This window comes from Antechinus flavipes, chromosome 3 (genome assembly GCF_016432865.1).
Source record: "Antechinus flavipes isolate AdamAnt ecotype Samford, QLD, Australia chromosome 3, AdamAnt_v2, whole genome shotgun sequence".
NCBI lineage: Eukaryota > Metazoa > Chordata > Mammalia > Dasyuromorphia > Dasyuridae > Antechinus > Antechinus flavipes.
The window spans coordinates 620,387,731-620,407,212 of record NC_067400.1 but is presented as its reverse complement, the minus strand read 5'-3'; the positions used below and the strand labels follow the sequence as shown (position 1 = coordinate 620,407,212).

The following is a 19,482-nucleotide window of genomic DNA, read 5'->3' as shown; positions in this document are numbered from 1 at the left end:
TGGGGCTGCCCAGATGAACTTGGAATCAATGGTTCCGACCACTGAGGAGGCCACTAGACTCTACATCGTTTCTGTCCTCCCAGGACAGCAGCGGGCTCCCATCAGCACAATTCATTTTTCTGTGACCCGTTGTAGCTGTCTCATCCAGGAGTTTATCCAGATCTTTATTGAACTCATTGATTTTTTTTTTCAATTTACAACTTTAGAACTTACAACAGCAATCCAACAACAACGGTGCGATGGGACCGTCAAGAGGGAAAACAATAGGTGGCAAAATAAGAAGAGAATGAAGAAAGTAATCGTTCTACTTTAATCAGCCCCGGTCAGAGTGAACATGGAGTCCCATTTTCAGGTCTGGTTCTCACTGGGGAAGAAGGATATTGATAAACCAGAGAAGGGGAGGTTTATGAGAAGCACCTGATGAAACTTGGGGTGTTTGGTCTGGAGAAGAGAAGACTTCTGTGGCCATGATAGCTGTCTTCAAATATCACCAGGGCAGCCAAGTGTAAGTAGCAGTTCCTTTTGGTCTGCTTAACCCCACAGGGCAGAAGTCCAATTAGCTGGAAGGAGATAAAAAGATGTGAGAAGCCTGAAGCCCCCAGGATGAAGAGAAAAACTTCTAAGTCTGTTCTCTGGTATTAGAGGGCTGCTTCAAAGAGGAGTGACCTATCACTGGTGCTAGGGATATGGTAGAGAAAACTCCTCCTCATTTGCCAAATGCCAGATCTGTATCCTTCTGGTTCTCAAGTATCCTGGTTCTCAGGCTGTGGGATTCTAGGATAATGGAAGGGCGTTTCGTTCATGCTTCCTACTTCTCAAACCTCTGTCTGCACAATGAAAAATTGTCCTTGGATGAACCTTGGGTCCAAGGAGCAGAGAGCTGGAGCTGGAAAGAAGCTTGAGGGTAACTGACCCAAGCCCTCCTTGTACACATGAGAGCACTGATAAGTGAGGAAGATGAGCGACTGATATTCATCCTGGGAGCAAACTTCAGAAGGGAGATTCAAACAAGTCCTCTGGCTCTAGAACCTGAGTTCTGTCAACATCCCTAAGCTCAGTCCCTAATTTATGCTCGATTGAAGTGGACATACTCATCATTCATTATGGAGTCAGGGTTTGTTGTGGCAGAAAGGCATAGGGGGATGGTGGGATGCAAGGAAAAGAGGCTTTTTCTTAAAGTTCAGAGGATCTAAAAGGCAGTCTAATAGTGGCACGGTGCACAGAGCACTAGGAGTCATAAGATGTCAAGAAAACTTATCTTCTTGTTTTCAAATTCTGTCTCCGGCACTTACTAGTCGTGTGACCCTCGGTAAGGCACTTAACCTTGTTTGCCTCAGTTTCCTTATCTGTAAAATGATTAGAGAAGAAATCCCCAAAGAGAGTCGCAGAGAGTTGGACATGATTAAACAACAACAATAACCAAAAGATCTCAGCTTGGCCCTTCTTTGCTTGGTGACTCCAGGCAATTCTCCTTGTTCTCTTTACTCCACTTTCTCATTTATCCAATATGAGTAGATCTAGGATTCTTAACCTTTCTTGTGTTATGGACCCCTTTGACAATTGAACATATTTTATAGAATCCCTTCTCAGAATAATTTTTCTAAGTGCATAAAAATATTGTATATGAAGGAAATAAAGATACACACATATATTATATATTTATGTAGTATATATCATTATATTAATATATATAAATATATATATGTGTGTATTTTTACACACACACACACATACACACACACACACACACACACACACACACACATTTTCATCCTAGCCAAAATTGTGGACTTTTGAAATCCATCAAGGGATCTGTGGAGTCCACATTAAAGCACTTTTAGTGTAGATTATCTCTAAAGTCTCTTTCAGGGCTGTGATCTCCAAACCTCCGTCTCCTCCCTCTTAAGAAAGGAATAATCATGTTTGTGCTACTAACCCCTCAGGATTGTGGGACACCCTTGAGGCAGGGAGAGGCACCCTAGCCTTCTCTTCACAAAGAAGTATGAAATGGAAATCTCTCCTCTTACTCTTCCTGTGTCAGCTCATTCCACACTCACAGAATGTGTTTGTGCAAAACATGGAACTCATAGACAAAGACCATTGCCTTTTGTCAGGTCATCATCAGTACCCGTAGCCCTGTCTGGTACAGAGCAGGTGCTTGAAGGACCGTTTCTCGATTGGTCTCTTTTAAATCATGAAATGCTAGAAAAGCAGAAGCCACACTACCATGATTGTTTTGGCTCTCAGTGTTACCTCCACCTTGACCCATTTGGGATCATTCAGCCCCTCTTAATGGAGTTTAGATGCAGAGCTGAAAATCAAATCAACTCTGGAATGATAGATTGCCTCCTTTTATCATTTAGATGAGAAAACAGACCCAGGGAGTAGAAATAGCATTTCCAGGTTAACACAAGTTGTAAATCATCAAGAATGGGATTTGAACCCCACAACTCTGACTTTTCAATCCTCCAATTTAGGATTCCAGCTCAGGTACTTGGCTAATATATTTTTTGTCTTCTTGGCTCTGGCATCTTATCTTGATCCCTAGACATGCTCTACCCTCCATCCTATCTCCCAGAAACTTGGCCAGATGCCAAATCTGCCTACACTATCATTGGAGGTAAACTAATGACCTCTCCTGAAACCTTGTCATTTTTACGTTGACAATATGTCCCTTTCTCTTCAATCACAGTTTCACACAGGCTCTCAACCCCTTTCTCTTGGACTATTATAATAATTGCAACATTTAGGTGTTATCTTGGATTCTTTACTCTCATTTACCTCACACATCCGATCTGTGGCCAAGTCCTATCATTTCTAGCTTCATAACACCTCTCCTAATTGTCTCCTTCTCTCCTTTGACCCAACCACCTTCCTCCCCTCACCCAGGAACCATTCCTTCGGATGAGTCACCCTGTGCCAATCTCTCCTCTTGCCATTTCTGCCCTCAGCTACTAAATCAAATTTATTAACTATCGTGTCACCCGCCAACTCAGTAATCTCCAGTGGTTCCCTCTTGCCTCCAAGACAAAATGGCCCAAACTCCGATTGGTTGCTGAAGCCCTTCAAGAACTGGTCCTCTTCTACCTCCCCAGTCTTCCCATCCAAATACTCTTGACTAGTGACTCTGGCCTTCTTGCTCCCTCAGCTCTGGGCATTTCCTCTGGCTTGTCTCCTGTGCCTGGAAGACTCTTTCTCCTTCCCTCTACCTCTTGGCTTCTCTGACTTCCTTCAAGATTCAATCCGAGAGACATCTGGGTGCTTCAATGAATGGAACTCCTGTATTCAGTAGTTCCCGAGTTCAAATCTAACTTCAGACACTTATTAACTGTACGTACTGAGCAAATCCCTTCACCCCATTACATCAGAAAGAAAACAAAAACAAAATACACACACACACACACACACACATCCCAAATAAGATTCAATCCAAAAATCACCCTCTGCAGGAGGTCTTTCCCCCTTTGCCACCCCTCTCCCTTGACCCCTTCCCACTAAGTTTATACTCCATATATTGTGTGTGTGTGTGTCTTTGTATCAGATGATAGATTATTGCATGTACACAATTGTTTGAAAATTGTCTCTTCAATTAGAGCCGGGAGAGTAGTTTTCCTTTTTCTTTGAATCCCCAACTCTTAGTCCAGGGGCTCAAAAGTATTAAGATCTTAGTAAATGCTTCTTACCAGTGCCTGGCCATCTCATTCCTGGAACACATTCCCACCTCACTTCCACTTCCTTAAAAATGATGAAATGAGATAGCACGTGTAAAGGGCATTGCAAAGACATTATAAATGCCAGCTATTGTTCTTATTATCCACCCATCTCTGATTGTTGAAATCCTTCTCTTCCTTCTTAGATTAGCTCAAGAACTACCTCCTCCAGGAAGACTCCCCTTACCTATTATCCCAGATGGATTGAAACACATTGTCTGGGTTGTTACAGTCTATTGGAGGCATTTTACCATCATCCATTCCTGTATACCAGTCCCAGGGGGATAAGGGTGGGGAAGAGGAGGGAAGAACTAGAAGAGTCAGGAAGAGTCTGATCTTCTCATTTGGGGCAGGCTGCCCCCAAGATTGAACTTGATTCCACCTGATTCCAAAGGTGTGGCTCTATAATAGGAAAGCCGTCTCTCGTCAGCTTCCTAGGATCTTGGGTCTTTATGCAAAACTGAAAAGCAATATCCCAACAATTTCACAATAATAGCAAAGGATGATGTGGGCATAAGTAATTAGAATAGAAGGAAAAGTATTTCAAGAATAGTGGGAAACTTTTTTTTCTCAAGGTTTTTTCCATCTGTTCTATCTTTTCTCTCCCAACGTGACTTGTAATATTCTCTTCTCTAAAGTGTAATCTTCTCTGGGAGCAGGTTTCTTGGGGGGCTTCTGGAGGCAGCCTTAGTTTCAGTTCAGTAATCACCCCAAATGCAGCTAGGAGTTAAAGTCCAAATCCTTTACTATCTCCTTCAAAGTCTTGCCTCCTTCACTTGGGGCTCGGCTAGTTTTTCTGGAGGCCTTTCTCTCTCCTTGGTTCTGAGAGCTCCTGCTGTTAGCCCTTTGCCTCTGCCAGCTTCAGCCTCCAGCCAGCACAAAGGTGGAAGATGGAATGAATTTGTCTCCTCCTCCAAGAGTGGGCTTGTCCTTCCTGGCCCTGAGACCTCCTCCTTATGCCCCACACTGAGTATACACCAATCACTAGAACACCATTATTTGTAGGATTAAGTCTAGTTAAACTAGATTTAACCACTGTCTCCTCAATTCCACTTAGTGCCTTGTTTCAAGTTCTGGCCCATAACATCTCCTTGTAGGATCAGATCAATCATACTGAACCATGCTAACTTAGATAATTATTATCTCTATCAATTCCAGTGACTTAATACCTTGTAAGAATCCTAACAATGACTCATATGGAAATATGTACAAAAAATGAATATACGTGTATAACCTAAAACAAATTTAAAATATTAAAAAAAATAAAAAGAATAGTGGGAAGATATGATAGATAGTCTGTCTTTGGAAAGAGCAAGAAGGAATCCCAGGAGAGTTTTATGAAAGAGGCATCTGAGCTGAACCTTAAAGGAAGAGAAGACCCTTTGATGAATCTATGTATCATCGCCTTATGAAACTATCATGGGTGGAGAATGACACGGAAAAACTACGTATTCTAATTGAAGAATAGGGTTAGAATTAATTCCTGTTGTCTGTTTAAGTTGTTTTTAATTATTATTATTATTACTTCTCTTGTAAAGCTAAATTCTTGTAAAACCACACCCCTGAGAATCAGGAAGTGTCTGGGAACAGCAGTAAGACAGATCTAACAAGATGGTGTAGTGAGAAAGGCATCCAAGGGCTCAAATTCAAACCCTAGCTCTGTTATGTTCTATCCTCATGATCTGAGTAAATGCCTTCCCCTTCTAGATCTTATTTAGATGATCTCTAAGGTATCATTCAGGTCTGTGGTGCAAGATAAGAACCGGAGGTTAATGAAAGACCAAGTTTGGAGAGATCTTTTTTGGTGGAGTGGGAGCAGTTACGGAAAAAAAGGGAACAAAAGTCTGGTAACCTGTGACTTCACTATCATCGTCTTGAGCATCATTATCAGATCCTTGATGAAAATTGCTTTGACTACTTTCAATTGAATTGAAACAGACTTTGATGGACCACCTGCTTCTGGCTTTCAGATCCCTGGAAAACAGGGAGAATTCCCTCAGTAAACTCTGGTGCTGGTCAAAGAAATTCATTTTGCCAGAGGGTGAGATTATCCAGAACACAAAGAACTTTCAGGGCACAGCTAGCTTGCTGGGTCTTAGCTCTGGAAAACATGGTGTCTCTAAATCATTCGGGCACCAATGCAACTCCACTCTCACCACAAAGGAGAAACAGAATTGCCGGGTCTCGGATTCTTAACCTGAAGTCTGGGAATTAGTTATTGTTGATTTTTCCTTCCAACACTTGTACAAAGCAATAGTAGATAGTTAACAATTTTTTTTGAGTTGATGTTTAATATTTTTATACCCACGTTTCAATATATCTGGTTTCCTTTGTAATATTATTTTGTGTATTTTAAAACATTATAATACTTTTATTTTTTATAATTTTTTATAAATATTTATAATATTTTATGCTTCATCAGATTGTCCAAAGGATGCATGACACCAAAATGATTCAGAGCCCTTGGCCCAGACCTGGGCAGTCGGTTTGCCTCACAGTACCAGCGAAGAGCAAGGTCTCCCTTAGTCTCTCCCTTTTTTTGTTTCTAACTTCCACCACATCCCTGGCTTGGTCCACAGACTCTTTAATATTCTATTGATTCCTCTATTTTAGGAACTACTTAGGCTTACATGACTCCCTGGATTGAACAGGCCTCTTTCTAGTTACCTAAACCAAAGTCTATGGGATGTTTCCCTGTACAATCTCTGTTCTCTGGACCCCTTAAAGCTAGGGACAGTGTCTTTTAAGAGTCAAGTCTAAATGTGTGTGAAATACCTGGTAACTACAGTCAGGGCTCAAAGTCAGTGCCAAAAACCTCATCAGTGGGTAATGAGAACTTTCCCCGGGGACTTCGTGTTGTTTCACGGAGAGATAAGAAGAAGAGGAAACCTCTTCCAGTAATGTAAATGAAAATGAATTTGGAGTTGAAAGACTTGAGGTTGACTCCCAATCATTATATTAGCTATGTAAAATTAGCTGTTCCATTTTACTTCTTGGGCCATAGTTCCATCATCTCTAAAGTAAGCGAGCTTCTGGTCCCTTGATCTAATGGATCAGAGATTGATCACCTCTAAATGCCATGATCCTCTCCTTGCAAGCTTTATGACCTTGGGCAAGACTTGTTGTGTTTCCAAGCCTCATTTTTATTTCTGTAAAGCAGAGACCATGAAATTTCCTCAACTTCCTCACTCAAGGGACTGTTCTGTGCACACTGGTTGGGAAACATTAAAGCAATAGGGGCAATAAGTAGCTATACTTAGTGGTTCAAGAAGTGACACATTAATTCTGTGACTACACAAATCACTTAATCTCTGGGATTCTCTCCAATCTATCCTGTTTTACATAGTTCTTAACTTGTTGTCTTCCCCTAATAATCTGTAAATTCCTCAAGGGCAGGAAATGTCTTTTGCCTTTCTTAGTATCCCTAGCTTTTTGCCCAGTTCCTGGCACATAACACTGTGTTATCTATATCATTATCACTTGTGTTCCTATCCGTTTGCAGAGATACAAATTTTACACAATATACATGTCAGTCAATAAGCATTTATTAAATGTGTTATATACCAAACACTATGAAGAGTTAGGATACAAATAAAGACAAAAGATACTGCTTTCCAAACAAAACAATATAGCCAAAATTAGAGGGAAAGGAGAGAATTAGAATTTTTTGCAACAAATATGTCCGATACAGATCTCATTTTTCATATATATATATATGTATGTATGTATGGAACTAAGTCAATTTATAAGAATACAAGTCATTCATCACTTGGGGAATCACTTGTCCCCAAGTGATGAACGGTCAAAGGATATAAACAGGAAATTTGCTGACCAAGAAATCAAGGTTATCTATAGTCATTGGAAAAAATACACTGAATCACTCCTGATTCAGAGAAATTCAAATCAAAATAATTCTGAGATACTGCCCCACAACTGTCATATTGGATAATATGACAAAAAAAAGGAAAAGAATAAATTTTGGATTATGTGGGAAAGTTGGGACACTAATATATTATTGACAGAGTTGTGAACTGAACCAACCATTGAAACAATGCCCCAAATGAAACTGTGTATACCTTTGGTCCAGAAATACTACCGTTAGGTCTGTGTCTCAAAGAGATTTTTCTTCCAAAAAGAAGTGGAAAAGACCTATTTGCACAAAAAGATTTATAACAGTTCTTTGTCGTGGCTAAGAATTGGGAAATTGAGAAAATGCCATCCATTGGGAATGGCTGAACACGGTGGGGTATGGGATTGTGATCATTATTGTGCTATGAGAAATGACATTTCAGAAAAGCCTGGAGAAACTTAAATGGACTAATGCAAAATAAAGTGATCAGAATCAGGAGAAACAAGAGGTATCAACCCTTGCCATAGTCCAAAGGATATCGTGTCTCTTACCCTGAAATAAACAGGAGAAAGGCCTTGAGACTGGGACAAGACTACCATCATATTCTCTTCCTGCCTCCCCAATATTGCCATTCTAGGGATAGCAAAATTATACCCTTTTCCACGATCACTCTTAAGATGATAGGGCTGCCTCCAAACTGTTGTTTTGGCTGCTTTCCCACAAACATAACAGTCCTACAAAGGCTCGTTACATATAAGAAATAATAACAATAATAATAGCTAGCATTTGTTTACTGTTTTAAAGCTTTCCAAGGGATTTAAAAGTGCTCCCTTATTTGAGCAATGTCAATATGCCACTATTATCCCCATTTTACAGAAGAGGAAACTAAGGAACCAAGAACAAATGTGATGTGCCCAGCCAATAAGTGTCTGAGGATGGATCTTGAGTCATCTTCCTGACTTCAAGTGTAACACTCTAGACACTTTGCTTCCTAAGCTAGCTGAATAGGGAGGAAACTCAATTTTTTTCTAAGCCAAAGAGAAAAACAAGACTGAATCAGCTGTTCTGATAGAAGTGAGTTAATATCCCAATTCAAACTCACAGAGACAGACAGACAGACAGACACACACACACACACACACACACACACACACACACACACAGAGACAAACAGAGAGAGACAAACAGAGACAGACATAAAGAAGAGGAGATAAAAAAAAGAGACAGAAATAAACAGACAAAGCAAAGATAGAGAAGCAGAGAGAAAGAGAGAGATTCAGATCTCCCCCAAGGGTAAGGGCTGCATGCTGGCCCTTCTCATCTGTCTTCATGTCTTTCTTTCTCCTTACTGGAACTGTCCCAAAGAAAGTCTTCAAGATCTGTTTTTCTCTTGGAGAACATATTGAACCTGCTCCACTCCTTATACAGACATATATCATTCTAGTGAGAATAAGGTTCTTTTTTAACATCACTTTCTCCATTTTAATACTAAGAAGTTGCTGTGTCTGACTTTTTTCCTTCCAGTAACAAGAGGAGAATTGAAATGACATAATCTGGCAATAATTTATATGTTCCAAATTTGGTAAACAATTACAAATGATGTCTACGGCCTCCATTTTTGATAAACAGCTATTAATGACATGTCCCCTAAATCTGATAAATAACTAATAAAATACTTGCTCATCACATGAGCTTTGATTCTTTCTTCTCATAGGGAAACAATCACCCTTAAAAACTTGGGTATAACCAGATCCCCAGTCACCAGCCTGCTTTTGGGTTGCAGATTCCAACTCTGAATTCTAACTGACCTCAAGTTGTATCTGAGATTGACTCCCATCCTGTGTTCTTCACACTTAAGGTGCAACTATCCTTCATGTTCACTTGAGGGCAGTAACTGAAACACTTCCATCTGGGCAAAGAGGACAATGCTTACTGGTGGATGGCTTTGCCAACTTGCCCGGTGCCTCCACTTTGGAGGAAGATACAAGGCTTCCAATTGGACAGAGAAAGAAATTTGTCATCTCGCTGATACTCCTCTGGTACATGTTTACTGGGAAACCCCAGGAAATCAAGCTAGTGGTTTGTTCCTCATGGGATTAATGTGTTTATTGTCAAATGAATAATATAAATTTATGTTTTCATGCATTTTGGTTGATAAAATTTGATAGCTGGAATAAGTTTTGACTCTAATTAACATAAATAAAACAGTTATCTCTTTTTTGCCTGTGCTTCATGCATTATAGACACCATTTCAGAAATCTTACTGCTAATTAGCCATCACTTCAAGCACATAAAAATAGGACTTTGATTTTTGAGGGAAACTGCATTATATACAGGAGATTAAAAAAGTAAAAGTCCCAAAAGTCATCTACCTTGCTTCCCCAACAATATAATTAGTTACGCAAACTCTTTTAATTTTAGAGATAGAAAGGGGATGGAAATAATACACTCAAAACACAAGGGAAGGGATGATTTTATTTGATCCCATTGCCTAAAATGGAAGGGTTGGTAGAGTGGATCTGAAAACGAAGGATTTGCGTTCTAATCCTGACCTGCTACTTACTCGCTATGGAAAAGCCACTTCAATTCTCGGTCTCAATGACTTTGACTATAAAATGAAGATATCAAAATACTTACAAAGTATTGGGGGGGGAAAGTCGTTTTTTCCACAACAGAACAAAATATAATTGTTTTTCAGATGGAGAAACTAAGTGGTTTACTAACAGATTATGTCCGTTATCTAATGTGACAAATTTGGGTAAAGAACCAAGCTGGGATTTAACCCTGGTCTTCTGCCTTCAGAACTAATGCTTCCCCAAAAGTCTCATCCAGCTCTAAATTCTATGATTCTTTTTGAATGGTTTCAGACATGGCTTCAAATCTGGCTTGATCCCCAGATGGTCTGTCTCTCTCTCCACTTCCACTTTCTGGCCAGAATTACCTCAGAGAGAAGCCATCTTTATTTCATTAGTTGGGTCTATAATGAAAAGGTAGGTTCCAAGTAGGCCTTTTGGTTTAGGGAGATTCATAGACATGGGGGTGGGGTAGGCACAGGGGTTCTGAAGCAGTTGGAAAATCCGTTTCAAACAGCTCCAGGGGGTCTTTGCCTTCATGTCTCATTCCTCTTTCATTCATCGTTTGTCTTTGGGCCACCCACCACGCCACAGTTCCCTTGGAGGAGATTTTGGAAGGTGAGAGATGAGACAGAGAGGTTTCAGGAATCCCCAGAAGGTCCCTTCTCAGAAAGTGGAGGCCTTCGGCTTCGTCTAAGATCAGGTGAGGGTCATGTGGCCCATAGGAGAGGATATCCATTTGGGGATTTGCTTTTTAAAAAAATTAAATCTCCTCAGACATTGATTAGCTGTGCGATCCTTGGCTAGTCATTTAACCCTGTTTAACTCTGTCCCATCATCTATAAAATGAGCTGGAGAAGGAAATAGCAAAACCATTCCAGCATCTTTGCCAAAAAAAAAAAAATCCAAATGGAGTCAATTACGTAGAGTCAGACAGTATTGAAATGACTCCATAACAGCAGCAATAACAAAATAAACATAGGAAGGACCCTGGATGTCATGATCTGAGTTAGCATCTGGGAAAGCAGTAGAGATGTCTGAAATTGAAAGTCAGAGTTGAGAATTCAGGTTCAGTAATATATCCGGGTCAAGTGATAGAACAAAAGACCCAAATCAAGTTGGTTTTAATACCAAGTCAGGCTTATGACATCAGTAGCAGAAACCATGTGTTGTGTTGGTTTGAAGTTATACTACATGGTGACTAGAAATCAAGCTAGATGAACACATGTCAGGACATCACAGAGCCCGTTTCTGGTCTCGATTAGACCAGGTGGCTGTTGAATGCCCTTTTGGGTCGGGACATTAGAGCCCGTTTCTGGTCTCGATTAGACCAGGTGGCTGCTGAGCGCCCTTTCGGGTCAGGACATCAGAGCCCGTTTCTGGTCTCGATTAGAGGAGGTGGCTGCTGAGCGCCCTTTCGGGTCGGGAGATCAGAATCCGTTTCTGGTCTCGATCAGACCAGGTGGCTGCTGAGCGCCCTTTCGGGTTTGACATTTGGGGGAAACTCACTCATGGTCATCTCGACAGATGGAAGGAGATCCCAAGGCGCCAGACCTCCACGTTACCCCTCAGTCAGCGGCTTTTGAACAAAGCTCGCTCTCTGAGCCGGCAGCTTTGCCTGCTGCTGAGCCTAACTGGATTGGCCATCGTGGGTGTGCTTTCCCTGAATAAGTCGTGGATCTGCTTTAACGTGCCGGTGGGTTACCCTGGCAACTTCACGTACATCAACATCTACGCCTCTCTCTTTGTTCCCTGCCCAGAGACTGAGTGCACACTGGAGCCTGATCAGTCACCCTGTGAGTTTGCCTGTCCCCCTCCTCCAGGACCTCACCAGTAGCCAGAGAGCACCCTTCCACTGGGAGACCTAGCACAGAAAATAGCTCCAAACATCACAGGACTCCCATTCCGAGCAAGTCCTCCCCTTTGCCCAACTTGCTTCCCCGCCAAATTAGAGATCCCCCCTTTGGCTGGAAACTTCCTCCTAACTCTGGGATGGTTTTCCTCCTCCCAGTTTTCCCCAAGCCCCAAATCCCCATTCCCTGGAAGTCCTAGCCCATTATTCATTCTCTCCTTTATCCCTTTTTTCTCTCAGATTACCTGAGTTATTCCGTGGTCTTCATCCTCATTGCTTGTCTCATCAGTTTCCTTCTCTGCCTGGCTTTGGCCTACTCCATTATCTTCGCAGGCTCGGTGCCCATCTTTGACCTCTCCACCTCCATCGCCAGCTTCTCTACAGGTCCCTAATTCCTGTCCATTTTCTTAGCCCCGTTCCCAATATGACCTCAACCCAAACTCAGCTTTGTACCCATCCTTAACTCCCCCAAACTCTTCTCCAGTGTCCAGCCTCATACCCATCCTTTCTGACCTCATTTCTATCACCAAGCTCAGTCCCAACCCTCACCCAAGCTCTATCCATCTTCCTTCTATCCTCCTGATCTCTACCCCTTAAAGATCTTGAACCTCTGATTTTTTTTCTGCAAAGAAGAAATTATCCAAGGTTCCCATTACCATTGAAGGGCCATAGGCTCTTGGAACGGTAGGAGGTTCTGCCCCTATCCTCACTGGACAGGACTAGACAGTGGAGAACCCATGAGGGAGGTCAGTCAATCAACAAACGTTTATTAAGCACTTATTAAGTACTGAGGAAGGAAGCAAGGAAACAGCATTTATTAAGCACTTACTAGTAAGCTCCTACGCTAAGTGTTTTATAAACATTATCACATTTTTATTTTCACAGCAACCCTGGAGGTAGGTGCTATCACTACTGCCATTTTACAGCTGAGGAAACTTAGACAAGATGGAGGTTAAGCGACTAGACTAGAGTGATATGGGTAATGTCCCAGAAAGGATTAAAATTCACATCACTCTATCTCTAAGCTCAATGCTTTCTTTACTGTCCCACCCATCTAGGAATACAAAAAGAGAGAGAAATTGTTGTTGCCTTTGAGCTCACTTTCTAAAGAGTGAGACATGTGCAAATGACTAAATAATGGAAGATATATCTAGAGGATATAGAGGATGATCGGAGAGGGAGAGGTGTTAGCTTGTGAGGGAATGGGATGGGAAGGCTGTCCCAAATTCTGCAGTCCCACTGCAGAGCACCATTATTATATTTCTTCACATTTGGCAAGCAGACACCTCACAGGAAGCCCAAATTTTTGCCATTTCACCAGGACATCTGGGTCTATCGGATGCTTCCTTTAAGACTCAGCTGGGAGGTAACTAGTATAAGATCCTCATTTGAAGGAAGAAGGAGGGGTAGCTAGGAGGTGCAGTGGATAGAGGACCAGCCTGAAGTCAGAAGGACCTAAATTCAAATCTAGCCTCAGACTCTTTTATCACTTCCTAGCTGTGTGACCTGGGCAAGTCACTTAACCCCAATTGCCTCAGCTAAAGAAAGAGGAGGAAATTGAGGCACAAAAAGGAAAAATAATTTATCAAGATCTAAACTGAGATAGGAAGAACTGGGTGCTTTTCCAGTTTGTCAGGATGCCTCTGCCCAATATTTTTATCGCATTCTGAGTCCCATTAGAGAAGTAAAAGCTCCACACTATAATGCCCATATATAAACCTGAAAGGGTACCTCATCATGACTGCCCTCCTCATTTTACAGATGGGAAAACTAAGATCCAAAAAGATAGAGTGACAGCCCCCCAAGCACAAGAGTTTCCAAGCCTAGGGACTGCCTTGGGTCCAGCCCAGCCTGCAGAACTGGGCCAGTTAAGAAGTTCAGTCTCTGATCAAGTGACTTTTTTTTCCCCTGGTCAATTCTAATTGCCTTTAAATTTAGGTGTATTTTTTTTTCTAACTTTGCCCATTTGTTTTTTTGCTGGAATACCTTTTGTTTTGAATACTTCGTTGTTATGGCTGCCATACCACAAATGGGCATCGCAGACCCTCCACACCTCTGTGGCTAAGCCCAAAAGGCCACTCTCAGAAGGTGTGACTCTGGGCTTCAGCAGACATGGTCAGACTGCTACTCCCCTGAGATTTACCCATTCGCAGGGGCTGAGCCCACATTTAAATCCTGCCCACCTCAGCAGGACATCAGTGCTCATCTGTTGGCTCAGGTACTGGGTCAGCTCCGTGCCATGTTGGGCAATGGGGGATGTTAGAATAGGGTTCTCGGTCAACAAACCCAAGAGAACTCATGCTTACGGCCTGGCATCTGTGACTAAAAGGAAAATATGGGGAATTCCCAAAGCAGGAAAGGGCCTTACTCCAGGACCATTCAGTCCAGGAAAGAGCAGGTGAATAATTGGGTCCAATATCCTGTTATGGTGGCCATGGCAGGTGAAGGAAGTAGATGATTATGAATGTGGTGTGGTAGATCTGCCAGCCCTGGGCACCAAGCAGGCTCCAGTTGGATCTGGGAGCTCAGAAATTAAAGAAGCCTTAGAAAGTCTGGGAAATGGGAAAATCAGCAACCAGAGAAAAAGATTCCCTGCTTAGTTCTATGAGATCCCATATTTCTGAGTGTGGCGGGGTGTCCCTGTGATCTCTGCTTCTTGGGAGGGTTTTGAGATCAGGGGTTCTGAGCTGCAGGGAGCTAAGCCTTTGGGGTACCCAAGGAAGGACTGCATTGAGACAATGATCTCCAAAGTTACCCAAAGAAGGCCAAACCAGTCCAGGTGGGAAACAACAGTTTAGGATTACATCTCGAGGTACCAAACCTGCAAATCTTCCCCTAAACATCAAACCTTGACAAGATGGAGAGACTCAGTTTTTTACAAGCCCAAAAATCTCTGGGAAATCTTAAGAGTTAAGACTTTTCCTCTTGGTAGGGTTGAATTAAGTACAGAGCCAGGAATCCTACTCAATTCTTTATCCTTTGAATGATTGGGGAAGTTGTGAAGCCTTCCTGAGCCGGAGTTTCCCCCTCTGTAAGGTGAGAGTGCCCAGGCCTTGATATTCTCCTAATAATGATGATAACAACAACTGGCAGCTACAGACCATACCAAGGTTTGTTGAGTGCTTCATGTATTAGTTCATTTGGTACTAAAGATGGCTCTGTGAAGTAAGAGATATAATTGAGGGAAGAGGATTTAAAAGACATTTAAAAACTAGCCCAGGATCCCACAAGCAATTAGTGTGTGAGGTCCTCACTCCAGCTCTGCCCACTGAGCCATCTTTCCCTGCTTGGGGAGATGCCAGCCTGGCCATTCAAATCCACTCCCATTCTCAGATCTGGTCACAAAACGTCCATTTAATGGACAGTCCAGCCGAGGAGCCACAAACTTGGCCCCAAGTGGGGCCGTGCTTCAAGCACACAACTCCTGTTCCTTCTAGCTCAATCCCAGCTCTCCACCTTCCTCCATCTTAACTATAGTTGCCCAGTACCAGCCATGTCTGCCAAACCTCCAGAGAAGTTCCATTGGTCATTGATTTTATGAGAACATGAATCTGGGCTAGGTCAGACCTAAGAGTACCATGAAGGCCCAGAGAAGTTGTGGGAATCATGGAAAATTACATAATTGTAAGTGGCCAAGATGGAATTCAGAGCAGCAGGAGACCTTAGAGATCACCAAAGACACCTGCCTCATTTTACACATGAGCATAATAAGTCCGTCTCAGAGAGAGGAGGGCTTGCCCAGAGTCACAGAGCTATCTAGTGAAGATCTGAGACAGGATTTGAATCGTGATCCTTCCAACCTCAGGACAGTCCTGTATCCACTGTGAGCTCTGTGCTCTCTATTCCTTCCAGCTCTCCATCCAGGGTTCCTCCATTGCAATGATAGAAGGCCCTCTAGGGATCATAGCATCCACCTCTCAATGTTTCATTCATGAGGGCACACTGTACCTTGACCCCAACATAGTGAGATCATTCTGCTCTTCTTTAAACAACCCATCGAAGAGGAAGCTGAGAGCTGGAAAGTGGGGAGATCTTAGAAAATGCCAGATAGCTGGAGTCATATGGGTGATGTCATGTCATCTTCACCAAAAGAGAGGAGGATCATGTTTTCACATTGACCTCTGGAGCCAAGGATGAAGAGGTGTGTCCCTGTAGTGTGGGTGTCCTAAGTCCGGTGGTTTGTATTTCCAGCTGACATTTATAAAGTTCTTTAAGATTTGCAAAGTGATAAGTAAGGGAGAGACAGAGAGATAGAGACAGAGAAGATGACAGGATATATAGAAGATTGATAGATATAGAAAGGATAAACGATGGATGTACAAACAGACAGGATATATAGAAGACTGATGGATAGAATTAGCTATATAAAGGATGGCTGGATATACAAATAGAAATATATAGAAAATTGTATAGAATTAGAGAGATAGCTAAAGGATAGATGGGTGGATGGACATATAGAGAGACAAATAAGATATATAGAAGACTGATAGATATATAAGATGGATGGATGGATGTACAGACAGATAGAATATATAGAATACTGATGGATAGAATTAGATATACAATGGATGGATAGATGATATACAAATAGGAATATATAGAAAATTGATAGAATTAGATAAAGATAAAGGATAGATGGATAGATGGACACATAGACAAATAAGATATATAGAAGACTGGTAGATATATAAGATGGATGGATGGATAAACAAATATAAGATATATAGAAGACAGATATATAAGATGGATGGATGCATGTACAGACAGGATATATAGAAGACTGATGGATAGAATTAGATAACAAAGGATGGATGGATGATATACAAATAGGAATGTATAGAAAATTGATAGAATTAGATAAAGATAGATAAAGGATAGATGGATGGATGGACATATAAACAGACAAATAAGATATATAGAAGACTGATAGATATATAAGATGGATGGATGCATGTACACCCAAGATATATAGAAGACTGGTGGATAGAATTAGATAACAAAGGATGGATGGATGATATACAAATAGGAATGTATAGAAAATTGATAGAAATAGATAAAGATAGATAAAGGATAGATGGATGGATGGACATATAAACAGACAAATAAGATATATAGAAGACTGATAGATATATAAGATGGATGGATGCATGTACACCCAAGATATATAGAAGACTTGTGGATAGAATTAGATATACAAAGGATGGATGGATGATATTCAAATAGGAATATATAGAAAATTGATAAGTAGAATTAAATAAAGATAATGGATAGATGGATAGATGGACACATAGACAAATAAGATATATAGAAGACTGACAGATATATAAGATGGATGAATGCATGTACAGATAGGATATATAGAAGACTGATGGATAGAATTAGATACCAAAGGATGGATGGATGGATGATATACAAATAGGAATGTATAGAAAATTGATAGAATTAGAGAGATGAAGAATAGATGGATGAATGGACATGTAGACAGACAACTAGAATAGAAGATTGATGGATAGAATTAGATATAAAAGGATTGGATGAATGGATGGACATATAGTAATACATACATATATAGTGCTTTATGTATGTATACAAAGTTTATGTATTGTATATTTATATATATACATGCATATACATGCATATACATTCATATATAATGCATCTTTCTGACTGCTTAAACCTCGCTATTGATCATTCCTATTTCACAGAAGAGGAAGAATGAGGCTCAGCAGGGTTGACTGGCCTTAGACTACACAGGGTATAAATGTATTAGGTGGGACTTGAACTCAGGGCTTTCTGCCTCCCAGGCCACCCTCTCTCTCCGCTTTTCCCACCCCTGCCTCTTGTGACCCGTGTTTCCTGTCCTGTGCCAAGGCCTGTTTGTGTTCCTGTGTGCCCTGTTCTACCTGCTTCAGGCCCAGAATTTCCTGCAAGAGGGGATGAGCTACACCCTGGAAATTGACTACTATATGGCATGGGCAGGCATTTTCCTCTTCATGATGACAGGTGGGGACAAGCGCCACGGCTCCCTCGGGGTGAAGCTGGGGCAGGGACAGAGCTGGGCTGGGGGGTGGGGATAGCAGAGGCGGGAACTCTGAGTGGGGAGACTTTGTCCAATCAAGGAAGGGGGACCTGAGACTCAGAATAGTGGTCTAGGATGGCATAGAGGTGGGAGCGGAAAGGAGGCAGGGAGCAGAAGATAAGGAGAGTCCGGGGACAACTCCCCCATCTTAGTTTATTTCCTGTTTGACCTTGGACAAATCACAATCTTTCCGAGCCTCAGTTTTCCCAAGTGTAATCATGGTTGGACCAGTTGGATTCTCTAGATCTATGGCCTGGAAAAATAGTAATGTCTGGGATGGAAAAGGATCTGGGTTGAGGATGGTACATGGAAGGAAGAGCAGATTGTGGTAGGAATGGGCATGGGGGAGCGCGGAAAAGGGATGTGGTGTCTCATACCCATTCTCCCCTTCTCATAGGCTTCTTTTGCTTCCTCAACTATATGAATTTCTGGTCTATAATTACACCAGGGGGGACCTGGCTTTAAGCCTTTGAGATTGATTCTTACTCTGGACTCTGCCCTCCTGACTTCTTATGCCTATGTGTCTATACCCCCCCCCAGCTAAGCCCCTCACCATCCCTAGTCCATCCCCGCCTTCCTTGACTCCTATATTTAATAAAATCATGTACCCCCCCAATCTGCAGTCTGTCCACTCAGCTTGACTTTACTGAGCCTCCCAAGCCCCTGTCCCATATGCTGCATGTCTCTTCCCATGACTTGTTCCAGAGGGTAAGAAACTATAACCCTTGTCTTCAAGATGTCAAGTCTGGTTATAGAGATTGGAACCACACAACAGTGACTTTAAGGAGAACCTTAGAATTGCTGCCATTTGTAGCAGGGTGCAGCACCTGCGGAGCTTTCCATGTTTTCTCCCTGAACACTCACAACATCCCTAGGAGGGACTTGCCATTGAGGTCTCCATTTTACAGCGGAGGAAGTTAAGGCTAAGTAAGGGTCACACTGAGGCAAGATTTGAACTCATCTCTATGGCCAATATACTACACTGCTGTCCCACTAGTAGAGAAATTTCACCTCGTGCTACAGAAGGAGGGCTCATGTTTGTCTGAAGTCTGATGCTTTCTGGAAACTTGGACTTCCAATCAACCACTCTTAGTTTCTTCCTTTGTAAATTGAAGGGTGAAGGTTGGGTGATCTCCAACGTCCTTTTACGCTCCACATCTGAGATTCCTGGCTTCTCTAGGAAAGTAATAAAAGGGGATGATGGGCAGGGGGATGGAGCTCATGAAAACACAGGGTCTACACAAAGTTCAGAATACAGACGTGAGTCATGGTGTGGACAAAGGCCGGGGAAAGGAGGAAGGCAATGATCCTCTGAGCAGTGGAAGCTATGGCCAACATGAAGTCATCAGTGTTTTCTCCACTTAACTTTTTGGACCTCACATTTTGGAGAAGAGCCAGGAGGGTCTAGAGATGGATCC

General features: G+C 42.0%; 1 protein-coding gene and 1 long non-coding RNA gene across 2 annotated transcripts; one reads left to right on the top strand and one right to left on the bottom strand.

The window, feature by feature from the left end:
* Positions 1-129: 129 nt before the first annotated feature.
* Positions 130-11,738, bottom strand: LOC127556456 (uncharacterized). The gene is made up of 2 exons (XR_007952465.1): positions 11,643-11,738; positions 130-560 (listed from the first exon to the last, which is right to left on the bottom strand). It is a non-coding gene; the product is annotated as an uncharacterized LOC127556456 (long non-coding RNA).
* Positions 10,444-18,742, top strand: LOC127556454 (transmembrane protein 202-like). Its single transcript, XM_051989619.1, has 5 exons — positions 10,444-10,550; positions 11,661-11,929; positions 12,226-12,369; positions 17,857-17,988; positions 18,462-18,742. Exons 1-5 carry the CDS (start codon positions 10,543-10,545, stop codon positions 18,527-18,529), a joined length of 621 nt encoding a protein of 206 aa, XP_051845579.1. The 5' UTR covers positions 10,444-10,542; the 3' UTR covers positions 18,530-18,742.
* The last annotated feature ends 740 nt before the right edge of the window (positions 18,743-19,482 follow it).

Excerpts from the sequence above, each read along its gene's own strand:
- LOC127556454 (XM_051989619.1), top strand. Across the intron at positions 11,930-12,225 it reads GGAGCCTGATCAGTCACCCT|ATTACCTGAGTTATTCCGTG; the intron begins GTGAGTTTGCCT and ends TTTTTCTCTCAG. Across the intron at positions 12,370-17,856 it reads CATCGCCAGCTTCTCTACAG|GCCTGTTTGTGTTCCTGTGT; the intron begins GTCCCTAATTCC and ends TCCTGTGCCAAG.